Source organism: Dromaius novaehollandiae, chromosome 4, assembly GCF_036370855.1.
Source record: "Dromaius novaehollandiae isolate bDroNov1 chromosome 4, bDroNov1.hap1, whole genome shotgun sequence".
NCBI lineage: Eukaryota > Metazoa > Chordata > Aves > Casuariiformes > Dromaiidae > Dromaius > Dromaius novaehollandiae.
Window position 1 is genome coordinate 37,428,735 of NC_088101.1, and position 13,792 is coordinate 37,442,526.

The 13,792-nt window shown below is 38.2% G+C and overlaps 1 protein-coding gene across 3 annotated transcripts in view; it reads right to left on the bottom strand.

The window, feature by feature from the left end:
• Positions 1–13,792, bottom strand: part of TTC29 (tetratricopeptide repeat domain 29) — a 137,611-nt gene that overhangs the window by 30,142 nt on the left and 93,677 nt on the right. Inside the window, exon 11 of one of the 3 annotated variants that reach the window (XM_064510784.1) lies at positions 2,034–2,194. The exons of the other annotated variants lie outside the window; for them this stretch is intronic. Coding sequence (XP_064366854.1) covers positions 2,160–2,194 — 35 coding nt within the window. The 3' untranslated portion in view covers positions 2,034–2,159. Of the gene's footprint in view, positions 1–2,033; positions 2,195–13,792 lie in introns of those variants that run through there. 3 annotated transcript variants of the gene reach the window in all.

A 13,792-nucleotide genomic window follows, 5' to 3' on the forward strand; every position in this document is an offset into this window, starting at 1 on the left:
AAACTCTGAGCCAACTTCCATCATTCTATAGCCTTTTTTCCTCTTCTCCTCTTCCCCCCAAATATAAGCAATCACATAGTTAAAATGCTTATAGGAAACTGGTGAAATTATGATCATTTTTTTTGACAAGAAAAGTAGAACTATTATATTTTTAATTCATCTTTCAAATATTAGTCTGAATTTCAAATCTATGAATATTTGCTATTTCTAGAGCTCAAAAGTTACAGAAAAAATCCTCAAAAATGCTCAAACAATATTTTAGAACATAAAAAGAATACCCATTTCATTTGTTTAGTTTACTTTCAACAGGATTAACTTCTTCGGTTATAAATTCTTTAGTATTGAGTAGAGGGAGAAAACTCCACAGACCTGACAGAAATTCTGTCAGGCTCATCTTACTTGTTAGATATCTACAGCTAAAGCAGAATCCATGCTATACTAACATATAAATATCTTCTTTTTAAATTGAAAAATAAACTTTAGTGAAAATTATAAGCCCTCAGAAGACTTTGAGGCAAGAGAAAATCTTGTGAATGTATATAAAATGACACACCAGAAGATACATCTCAGTTGATATCTATCTGCCAGCGGAAACAAACACTTCAGGTACAGCACGTGGTCATCTTTGGATGCTCGTTACCAGATGTTCCGGACTCAGAAATATGTATACCAAGATATTCTACCATGAAGTAGCTTTAAAACAGCAATTACGCAGTGCATTGAAATATATAGGGAAATATATGAAAGCGAGATTGACTTGCAGCAGGAGCAGGGAAGTTTCATAAAGTGAGCTAAGAACAAGAAAGTAGGAAACAATCCCCACCCCCAAATTCTTACTTGTGAACTACTGTTAACGCTAACAGTCCTGCCTATTAAACAGGATTGGTGTGCCACTTACCCATTAGCTACACTCCAGAACGATTTGCACTGGAGCTCCTCCTCGACATACATCCCAGTTATACAGGAATACCATAGTCAGGATTTCAAATAAGTAATTCTTACATAAGGGTTGGGAGCTCCAGTATTCCTCACAATACTGGGAGAGAGCACAAACGTATCTTAGAAAGGATTCAGTAATTGTATCTGTCTTTCTCCTAGGATGGGAGTTTCACAGCATTTGCAGTAAAAAAACATGTTCACCAATCCATGCACACATACATGCAATACCGACAGCTCCCATTTTGATCAAAATCAAACCATTCATGTGAAAATCCCTCAGCAATACACTGACTCACTGCTAGACACGTTAGCTACCCACCCTTTCTGGCCAAAGCCGCCCGTGTAGCCTTCAGCTTCTCCGCAGAAAGGATGTTGAAGGCGCTGTGTGCTGCTGCTCCCTTAAGACAGGCTTTTCATTTTTGGGCATGCAGCCCAGGGAACGGCAGCAGGGAAATTCATCAATTTAGGATACATATGTTCTCTTCACTTGAGTATTTGTATTTGAAAGTGTCTGTGCCTAAGCAAAAAAACAAAACAAAAAACAACACCTCATGCTGCGTAGTCAGTGTGTTCACAAGGGTGCCATTAATAGCAACATAACATGAGGTCACGTACAAGGCTAAAGCCCCCAAAAGATGATGGTCTGGAAGGAAACACTGAGACATAGCTGAAAACACAAAGGACTTGTAATCCTGGCAGCCCAGAGCCTGATAAAGGGAAGAGAAGAAATGGGTCTGGGCCTGAAAAGTGGACCAAGGAAATATGGTGATGCTGAGGCAGTTCAGGCAGGATGAAAAAGTTGGTTTGCTACTCTAGCCGGAGAGTGGAGAATCTGTGGGATGACAAAGCTCAGGATTTTGGCAGACCCAGAATTGTTTCTGTGGAGGAGAAGAGCTTCCAGGGAAGCAAGGATGAGGGGATGAGTTGGGGGAAGTGAGGAATAGCTATCTCTTAGTAATACTTATTCCCTGTAAGTTGAGAAACATTTTGGAAAGCTATTTTTTAAAAAATATCAACATCTTAAAGCTGATTTCCTAGATGGGAAAAAGTGAGGCACAAGGCAATGAAATGACTTGCCCAAGCTCTCTAAGTTGGTCCGTGTTTATTTCCAAATAAAATACACGTTTTCTTGTTCCCCCAAACCAGTTTTTCCTCTCTTGTTCTCTCTCTGCTGGGCCACAGCCTCTTCTCACTGGCAGTTCACAGCCTTATCTCCAGAATTACAGCATGTCGAGAATGCTACTGTCTGTATTCTCTGGCAAGAATGAACAAACAACAAAATCACTGTCATCTTCATGGCAACTCATAAACTGTTGAAACATGTGGTTACAACAAACGGACCTGAAAACATCATACAATCTATCCCCCGAACTGTTATAAGGTTTTTCCTAGCTGCTAATCAGAACCATCCTTCTGGTAATTGCATTTTTCTGGCCTGCTACTTCTAGTTCAACCTACCATGGGCACAGAGAAAAGACTATTATTTATTTTCTTTCCCCTCTGCAGATTCTATGTTTCTGAAATCTGCTGCTGTGTCTTCCCTTGGTCTCTTCTGTAGACACAGCAACTCAGAATTTCTCAAACCTTTTCTCTTGGTCATGATTTTTAGTTTTGTTCAAATTTTTGAGCTCTTTCTCCAGTTGATCTGCACACTTCATGAAGTCTGATATCCAGAACTGGGGCGATACTAAATTGAGACCTTATCAGCATTGAGTAGAGCGGAGGGATTACTTCATGGGTCATGAGTTTTGATACCCTGCTATGATGTTTGCAGCTTTTACAACAGCTTAACAGTGTTGAATCAGGTTTAGCTTCTGATTTGCTGGAAGTCTAGATTTTTTTTTTCCTCCTACAGAACTGGTATGTGCTCCCTTTTTGTAACTATGCACTTGATTATTCTTGCAGACACATATGTTCTTTTACACACACACACACACACACACACTCTTAGAGCATTACAACATATGTTTCTCAGTTCATCAATATCCTTTTGAACTGCAGTATCATGAACCAGCATACTTACATTCCTTCCCTGTTGTGTCGTCTGGAAAAGCAAGAAGCACAGCCTCTATTCCAGTCTCCAGAAAAAGAATGAAAATACTGGATATCATAGACTCAGATCCTTGCAGAAGCACATGCTAAACAGTCTTCCATTTTAACAATGACCATTCTTTTTTAAATATATAATCATTGATCACCAACTTCATTTTAGGTTTATTTCGTCCAGTTCATTTAATCCATGCTTCCTTCCTTGCTTAAGAACATGGTGTATGAAATTCTGTCAAAAGCCTCAGGAAAACTATGTTTTGTACATTTTATTTTTTAATTTCTTTACCCAGAAGTCCTGTTGCCTTGTTAGTTATTTTGACTACACAATTTGTTCTTGACAAGTCCATTTTGGCTGTTATACATTTTCTTGTTTTCTACTAGGTGTCTACAAAACATTTAACTATATGTACTAGTATTTTTCCAAGGGGGGGCAGAGGGGGGAAGGGAAATGGATCTTAAGGTGACCTATCTATAAGCCCTTGGCTCCTCCTCTTTCCCTTTCTGAAAAGAGGCATCAGGTTTGTCTTTTTCCCCTGTTCTGGAACCTGGCTTGACCTCCGTGAGTGTTCGGAAAACGGCCGCACCGTTGTTCCGGCCAGCTTAAGTGTTGTAGGATGAAGACTCTCAGGCCCAGCTGATCTGGAGATCTAACTCCTCTAAGTACTCTCTAGCCTACTTTCTCCTGTCACAGCCCTGGATCTTACTCTTTTGTGGCTGATGTAAACTCTGTTTGCTGCATGATCCCAGCTGACCTTTACAGTGAAGATTAAGGCAAAGAAAGCATTAAAACACGTTGGCCTCCTCTAGGTCATCTATTAAGAGTTTCTCCCCTCTGTTGTATTGCAGACTAGTACTCTCCTTGATCTTTCTCGGGCTAATAATGTACTAATAGCTTGTTACCCTTGATGTCCCTTGCTAACTGTATCTCTAACACAGTTACTCTTATTTTATACTTTATGAGAACATGAATCTGGTTCTTCTTTTCTGTGTGCTCTACTTTCTCCATCACACTTTCACTTTATGCAATTAAAAAAATAAATAAATAAATAAGGATATTCTGGTAAATAAAATGACGTGGTTCTTTTTGTCCACACCACCATATGCGCTTCTGCCTGAAAAATGTCCTGCTGTTATGAATTTTTCAGTATTAGCAGGAATAGAGATACTGTACAAACAGTGCTTTAACCATTTACTGATTGGTGCTATAACAACATCTAACCCTGCTAAAACCGCAACCAGATAACTAGAAATTCTTCCGAATGTCATTGCTTTATTTAAAATAGAGGTTGTACCATTGCCAATACTGGAGACTTGAGTTTAAAGGATAAAAGATTGGTGCTGACAAAGAAATTCACTGGAAGGAAAATAATATCAAAATTAAACATATCTTAGCAATGGACTTTTGGCATGTTTCTCAGTAGAGCTATCAAGAGGTGGGAATAACAGAAACAGTTCCCCCAGGGCCTGGCAACAGTGAGGGCACCATCTGGGTTCTCTGGTCTCAGAAAGTGCAAGGAGAAGGGGAGGGAAAACTCACAAAGGGGGACGAGAGGGAAATGTTATGAAGGGAGATGACTGCCATGGCAAGTGAAAATAAGAGAGGGGAAGAGGACAAATATTTTGCTAGCCTCAGGGCCTGAAAGAGCTCCTGGTATCTCTGTCCTTCAAATACGTGAAGTTTATTACTTAAATCCCAGAAATTATTTTTTTCTTCTCTGAAATACGTATGAGAGAAAACAATAAGCAGGGATGAAGCAGAAAGAAAAGCACAGCTTCTTAAAGCTTATTTAAATGTTTCAATGGAACTACTGCCAGAATAAGGGTCCACTCCTGACCCCGACTGCAGTGAACCTGTTCATACGGGCAAGGATTACTTACATGAGTAAGAATTACAAATTCATTTAACACACTTCCGCCAAAACAAATAGGATCCATTTTTCTGCATGCTTCTGCTGGATGTAACATGAAATGATGAAGAAAAGGCTTCAGAACTCACATTATTTCTGTCTATCTCGAGTTGGAAAAAAAACAAATTAATAATATGCAAAATGACCAGAGTGCAGCCTTGAAATGCCTCTGGTCATCAGTTGTTGCAAGAGAGGAAAAATAAAAATGCAGAAGAAAACCAGGGATTACATTTTAAAATGAAGAAAAGAAGAGCTTCTGTACAGAAGAAATGTTTGCTTTATACTCTGCACAGATGCTGCACAAGCAGAATTCTCAGTATATTAATACAAACTGTCTGAAAAAATTTGACACGATTTCATAAGAGCAGCAAAAACAAAACAAAGGAAAGGATGACGTTTATGGGCTTTTTCCTCTAGCACAACCATGCAAGCTGAGCTGTGAAACTGTGATGGAAATATTAGAGCTGTTGTGCCTGAAAAAACGCAGTGATCATTTCATTCTTCCTGTCTTTTAATGCTCCAGGGTTTTGGAGACGAATAGGAGCAATAAGTTCACTTTGCAGAATTAATGCTGTAATTCTTTATCATAAGAGCGGAGCATTACCTCAATCTGATTTTTCTACAAAATGGTTCAAAGTCTATTTTTAATGATGGCCCTAATTTGTTAACACCTTTTAAATTATTAATCCCCTTTATATTCAAGTAGTTATTGCATGTCATAACAATGTATCTATGCAGGGAAATTTAATAGTATTTTCTGCATGTCAAGAAAAGGCTTGTTCTGCAAAATGCTATTAAAACTGATAATGAGCTAAATATTTGCCATAGCAAACACTGAAATTACTATATCAATCAACATTGGGTTCTCTTATTCAATAAACAAAATTTAACCTATTAACTTTGCCTAATTTTAGGCAGCAAAATGCTTGTTTTCAGGCATATCTTGCCCTTGACTTCATATCTTTATCATCTGATAACTACATTTTGCTAGCCAATTAAGCCATTGTTTTGACTCAGATGTAGTAATATAAGCATTCTATTCCGTTTTGAATACAACTATATTACTAGATCCTGAATGCGATTTTCACTGAGCAAATGTAGACTACATTTCAAAGCACACATATATCACAGACAAATGATAAGCTATTTTCTTGAAGACTCCCTTCACATTAAAGAAAAAAAAAAGGGGGGGATTTATAAGGAAGTCAAAGGGTAAAGGAAAGCCTTGTATTGCAAATATCTAACTCTTCAAATGCCAGCATCTCCTTAAATATGTCTGCACGGCAGGATGTTCACATTAATGTTTTAAGAAAATAACTTCCAAAATATAAAAACTGCACACTAGCTTCACCACTGACAGGCACACACAGGAAAGAGTCCTCTTGCATGAGCATCTAAGGCACAAATCTGAATGCTGATGGAATACTTAACATCCTCTTCAGCAAAATAGGCAGCAGCTTCCATCTCTGAATAGCACCCATAAGCTGAAATGGTTTACTGCATAAGATGAGAGGCTTGCCTCAACACTGTCTGCTGTTGTATGATGCTGCTGTTCATGCATAAGGGGCTACATCCACCGGATCATTTGCTTTTTACACAGAAAAATGTTGTGTGATCAAGAGGGATCAAAGCGCACCCTCTAGAGGCTAAAATGCAACTGTAGGCACAATCAGAAGTCACCAACTCACCTCAGGCCCCTTACCCGAGGGTTATATTTGGCCCTAGATCACCTCTTGCACCAAAATGACCACAGATGTTCATGAGAGCGGTATTAAATAATACCAGTTTTGCACTGAGGTCTTGATGAGAAATGGTACAAGGGAAAGTTCTTTTGCAAGTGCATCCTGTGTAGCATTGCTGTCCAGGATAATATGGAAGCAAAACATAAATGAAGAACAAGATTTTATTTTGCCCTGCCTGTAGTAAAGGCCGCGTTTTGCTCATGTTGGAGTCAATTGTAAAATTCATAGTAACTTCAATGTAAAGTGTAACCTGAACATATGTACTGCAGGTGAAGCAAACCGGAGTCAAAACGCAGGCTTCCGCAGTTCTGAGGCCAAGAGGCGTATATGTTAATACAGTAACCTGTGGTTCTTTCTCAAAGACAATTGCTTCATATAAAATATTTCTGATGTAATGACCTAGAGCCACTTCTAAATGGGAATTGGCAGTCTGTAAGTGTCCTTTAGGTAGGACAAGGCTAGCACTTGTAAAGGCTCATACTCCCAGGTTTGCTAATAGGTTTAAACTTTCTTGTGGCCCTTGTTCCTCAGCTTACAACTAATTTCTTTCTTCTTTTCCCATACTTCACATTCCGCAGTAACTCACAACTGCCAAATAATGCACCTGTGCCAAGGAATTTTGTTCAACTAGGAGCGAGAGCAGTATTAAGCAATTTTTTCCTGTATAAATTACATGACAAGTCAACTTAAGTACCAAAATTCTCCTCGGAACAATGCTGTCACATGTTAATTCTCTCATTACTTTGCTCTTTAAGAAAAGAAGACAGAACAAAACAAAACTCTGTTAATTAGGAAGTATTTTTTTACCGAAGACGCTATCTTTTTTAAAAAAAGATTCACAAAAGAGTACCAAGGATGGGCCCTAAATACAGATAATGTCTTAAACTGTTTCATAATTTGCTCTAGTTGTTAATGCAGACCCAAATTTCAGCTACTAGTGTGCAATCATTCTTAAGTATAAAACTGGACTTGGTGTAATCAAGTGTGAGTTTGTGTCAGGAATTTGTGGGCAAAAAACATTAAAATAATTACAATTATCTCCCCAGTAAACATAAGAAAGCCAGGAAATTCTAAGTTAATTTAAGGCTGAATTTTAAAGGAACTAAAGTTTATAGAAAGATAACTGTTTAAGGTTCAGAAACATTCCCACTTTCCTCATAGGGATATACGATACATAAACAATTCCCGTTTGTGGCTGCAGTCCCAGTTTAAACAGATTTTAAAAAACACACTTCATAGTTTCAAGCATTTCTGCTTACAATACCACTAATATGACAGGAAAAAGAGGAAGAAAAGTGACTTTGCAACAGGGGAATGTTGCTCAACAGAGGGTCACTTCTATCTCACACTGTTGCCATACAGAGAAGTACATCATCAGCTGTACACCACATAGAGAAGCACGCCATCAGTCAGCCAAACCCAACCCTTTGGAGGGGCTACTAAGAATAAAGCAGTGACACCCACTGTGGCTTAATCTGAGATCGCTCTAAGAGCCATTTTTTCCCAATATGCTTGTATTTATATTTGTATTCCTTTTATCCTATTCAACAAAGCCAGATTTTTGCACCACGTTAACAAGTTTCAAGACGTGTTTCAGAGACATAAACAGAATTATGTGATTACATCTGCCAATAATGATTTGATAATTTTACTTGTAGCATATAAAAGCTGACTGAAATCTCAAACTAGAGAAATAAAATTGTATATAGCAAAGCAAACATGAAAGAACCCAACTGGTCTCAGGCAGATAAGGGAAGGGGGGGGGAAGAAGGAAAATTTCCACATATGCCAAACTTGCATATTTTTGGTATCACATTTCTCTTTATCTTCCATTTCACGAAGGGAAACTAGACATGATTAACAGTGTATGTAATAGTTTTTTCTGAGGTGCAGCCTGGAGAACTGCACCAAAAATCAGCCAGTACAGAGGACTTTGGATTAGCCCCACCTCTTCACAGTCTTTCCCTTACTCCAAAAACCCAAATGTATTTATTGAAGGAAAAAAAAAAGTAATCAATTTTTAACAACAACTGTTGTTTAAAATATGAAATTATAAATAAAGTTTCACCCACCTCTTGCAGCAGTCAAGCACATATCAACTGTCAACATCATAGAATCATAGTTAAGATGTCACTGAAGGAGGAGAACTTTTTTCTCCTGTTTCCAGCGTGCTGTACCACAGTCTTTCAGTCTTCCAAGTAATGACTGCTTCAGAAGCTCTTAAACCTGTGTTTTACCCATGCACTGAGATTCTTGGGCACACAGAAAACCTCAGTCTAGTCTAAGGAAAATGCAACAGCCTCCTTAATATCTAAACTGAAGTTCTCTGTACAGTACATAGAAATTACAAGGTCAAGGAAAAAAAATATTTTCCTTGTAACTAAATGTAACTGTTTATGTTGGATGTTATCAGGTACCATACCTGCATCCTCAGAGGACAACTAGTTGAAAATGTTCATGGGTAGAGAGGCACTGAAGACAACTACTAACAAACATAAACACAAAGTTCAAGTTAACGGAAATTAATAATGAACAACATGTCTCATTTAAAGTGTGACAATAAGCAATACTCATAGATATTTTCTCTCTTCTTTCTTTTTATTAAAAACACTCCTCTCCCAACACACACACACACATCTCAGGAAAAAAAGAAGTATGTGCCTCTACAGTGACTGATGTACAGGTAAGGCGGGGAAGAAACATTATTTTTCTTAAGAGAGGATCCATCTATTAGTCTAGAGCATTCACAGTAGAGTGAGATGGCTGAAACTGGTAGAAGAAAATCAGGCAGACATCTGTCTCACGTGGAGTGAAAGGACGCATGAGAGACCAACTGTCTGGCTGCAACTGCTTCTACAGGATACTCTATTTGTGTTCTACTATGATGAAGCCATTTTCCTTAAAGAGTGAGCAGTGTCTCCTTGGGAAGAATGCTTGCTGAATACAATTTGAGTGGGTTTTACTGATCATTTGATCACCTATTTGAAGATTGATTTTTTTTTTTTGTATTTTTTTTCCTTAGTTATAACTTCTGCAGAGGACAAATATAGCCTCAGACTTTCTTCATGAATGAGTCCTATCTGAACAATAGCTGCCAAGCTTTTAACGTGGGTAGAAGCTTCTCTGTTAGATGCAGTAGCTTAAAGAAAAAAAAAAGGCAGCTTAGGTTACATTTTAGTTAGGATGCAAAGAAAAGTGACATTTAGAAATGAATTTGACTTGAAAAACCTCGAGCTAGGGAACTATTGCAGATGACTGTCTATCAGAGAGGTTTCTGAGGTTGGAAAAATGCCGTAATTAATTTGCCCTAGGAAGGAGAAAAAAAAGAAAACAAACAACAAAAAAAGAAAGACTGATGAAAAGGAAATTAGATAAGGGCTCAAAAGATGGTCCATTTGGCTTGTAGATAAATTTTGACTTCTATTTACAGAAGACTGGGGGGAAAAAAAACCCCACAAGAATTGTGAAGGCACACAGCAGTACTGTAATTTTATTTAATTGAGGATATTGATTTTATCACTGAACTCTGAACCTGGACAAAAATCAGAGTTTGGCTCTTGAAGTACCAAAACAGACAATCTAGAATGGATAAAAAGGCTGTTCAGACATCCTCAGATCTGGGGTACCAGACGAAACATCCTCAATCATAAATGAGGATCTAAAACACTTCCCCTGAGTTCAGTTGCACCTCTAGTAAAAGATGAAATATGAGTGGATTACCTCAACAAGATGAATTCAGAAATCTAGCTGTTTCTCTGCTTTAGAAGGTTATGTAAAGGGAAGAGTTCTGAATTATGTAAGAGACTTTGAATAAGAGATTTTCCCGGCACTTAGAGAAGCCATTTAAGAATAAGCACTGACCTTTCCTTCTCTATGGGTTGATTTTTCTTGCTGGTGAAGCCCTTCTTCTCCCTCCCCTTTTGGAATGGACACCTGTCTACTGATTACTGTGCTCAGCTGATACAGACTGGTCGGCAATCTAATTGGAAAATACATAAAAAGGAAACAGGAACCTTGTATTTTCTTTCTACCTCCTTCCATCAATCATGCTCATAAGAAGGAACTACATTCTATCATATTTAATCCAACATCTAGACCAGGTAATCCTTATAATTGTTCTTTTCAGAAAGCATCACAAAATCTTCTTCTAAACTCTGTTCCACCACATGTCAGATAATTCTTTTCTTCAAGGTTTCTGCAAAGATGGAGGTAATGGATTTCTACTGGTTACATACTGAGTGTGAATTATAGAAAAAAAAATCAGTTTAGACATTAAAAACTTTCTAAGGCTGCATTATTTTACCCTTAGCACGCACTCTCTATACATGCCCTGGAAGGTCCATCACTGGGTATCTTTAAGAACAGGCGAGACAAACTTTTGTTAGGAACGACATAAAGAGCAGAGCATAGTTGCTCCTCCCTAGAGGTTGGAGCAGATAACTTCTTAAAGCCCTTTCTATTACTATTTTTTCTATGATCCTATTTTTATTCTTCCAGCTCATTAAATTCCACAGTTCTGGAAAAGGCTAGAGATGCTGCTGCCAGGTGATTTGGGTATCTTCAAATTAACCCCACAGGCTTTGGCACTGAGAAATGGAAAGACTGCCAACTGCTCTTCACATTTTCCCTAGCCTGCCTCTGATCCTTCTAACTGGCATGAAGTCAGACTGAACTTACAAACCTCTGCGTTTAAATGAAGCAAAGTCCCATAGTCCACAGAAACAAATGTTTTAGAACCAGATTATTCAAAAGAAAAAAAAAAAGCAGGCTATACCTATGCGGAAACTGAATGTATCTTTCATTGTCCCATCCAAGCATCTTGAGGTAATTAAAACAACCTCTGCCCCACTGCCTCACCATATTCAATTTCTGTTTCTTGCATTTTGGGTTTTTGCACCTTCATGAGTGGTGAAGATTCCAGCTTTTTCTATCAGAAGAAGATTCTTTGCTATTTACAGCCCACACCGAGGTCAAATCTTTTGCTAAGATTGTCATTAACATGTAATCAAAAGAAAACCCAGAACATACACAAAGAATCAGCTGAAAAGTGCTTTACAATACATGAACAAACCAACAAATTAAATGCATTAAAATTAATGACAATTGTACTAGTAAGTTTAAAAGAAAATATATTATAACTGGAAAGAGACAACAAAGCAGCACAGTCTCCTTGACAGTCTCAAAGGATGCAAAGTGTTTGCTACTCTTGGCCTTATCTCCTGCTCTTTGCTCAGCTTTAACTGTCCTTACTCTGATATAGATAGGGAGTTAGAGAGCAAGAGCCTCTAGTAATAGGCACCGCATTAGTCCAATAGTTCAGCCTAACTCAGGGGTTTAACGCATCTGCTAGGCAATAGCACGTTGTACAGCTGCACATGGAAGAAGTACTTTGGCAAAGAGAATCTGAAGAAACTGCTTACTGCAAATGCCACAATATTCCTATGTCAGTGAGCCACACACAAGATCTCAGTCTCTTTCTGCAGAAACACATTATCAGATATGACAGTATACAATTTATCTGCCTCAAAAAGACAGTTTCAAACTGGCACTGTAAGGAATCTGGGTTTTCCCATAATGATATTTATTTCACTTAGGAATTGAAAAGGATGGAGAGATGCCTTGTGTTGCATTAGGATCTCCTTCTAGCACTTCCATCAGACCATACTGATGTCTTCTTCACCCTAATCAAGTTGGGAGAGTAACAGTGTCCTGCTGCTTTGATTCTCCAGACACAAAACTGACATGGAGAAGGAATTATACTGCAGTCAGTGCATCATATTACCTTATACTGCAGTCTGTGCATAGTATTATCAACTCCAGATGGCTCAGGGAACAAGGGATTTAATTTGAAAATAAAGGCTGCAAGAATCTAACTGTAGGACTTAAACACACGATCCTGAATCTGCCACACAGTATATTATTGTGGACCTGTTGAGTCAGTCCAAACTGTACATTTTAAAATATAATCTCTAAAAATTAGAGTAGGACTTAAAATGAAACAAAAACCAGCCTGAGTATACAAAGCCTATAAAATTTTTAAAAAACCCCAAAAAACAAAAAATCCACACTTTTAGAAAATAATGTATTGCTGCATGAACACAAATCATATGCATGTTGTTGTATTCTGTAGATATGACTGAGGATCAGAGTTGAAAAGGCCCCAGAAAAGTCTAAACAACCAAAAAGCCCAGATCTTTTACTCTCTTAGATCTTTTACTTAAGTGGGAAAAATAATGTGAAAATAACACTTAATCTCTCCAATCAAAGGTTAAAATGCATTCATCGTTCACTTTTTCCATTTGCCAGTTGTTGACAGCTGTCAATATAGGGATTTGATTTCTTTATCTAAGCATCACAAACACTATAGTAGTATCTTCAGAGGAAGATCTTGACTGGGAGAGCTGCAGTTTCACTGCCCCAACTCAATTACTGCATTCTTGAACTGCAATGTATTCATTTGTGGGTGCTGGGGCAGCCAGTGGGAGGGTATTGATTGGAGTATAATGTCATGTGTGGCAGCGAGCGTGAGATGAAAAGTGTTTTCTGCTTAATGGGTTGGTATTAAGTAGGTGGGAATGGCTTCTAATTAGCCAACAATTGCTGTGTTTCTCAGTTTCCCTCCTTTCCCTCCTCCTGTCGGTCACCAGCTGCCAATCTCTCTCTTTTTCCCTTTTTGTGTGGAGTTCATTGCTCACTGCAGTGAAAGCCTTTGTTTAAAAAAGAGGGCTCCCAGGGTCTCATCTGCCAGGGTACAGCTTGCTGCCTGCGATGAGTAGCAACTGTCAGTTTATTTTATCTCAACCTTTTCATCATTCTGCTGAAACTGGTCGAGTGAAACCACCTGAGAGACCTGAGGATTCAGTACCTACAAGTCATTAGCCAGGACTGCTCAGTCTCTCCCCACGCAGCAAGTCAACTGAACACTGCTTAAAATATAGTCCACTTTAACCCCGTATTTTCCTACGGATGTATCCAAACTGTATGTGCATCTTCCTAATTTTGGAGTTCCTTGATCATTCCTTAAACATACTAGTACTATGATCAGCCAAGTAATATACTTTCCAGTGCTTCTGGACACAAATGCTCAAGCAAAACCTGTTTATAAATGCAAGATATAATACAATAAAATCTATTTATTATAATCCCTTTAATCTG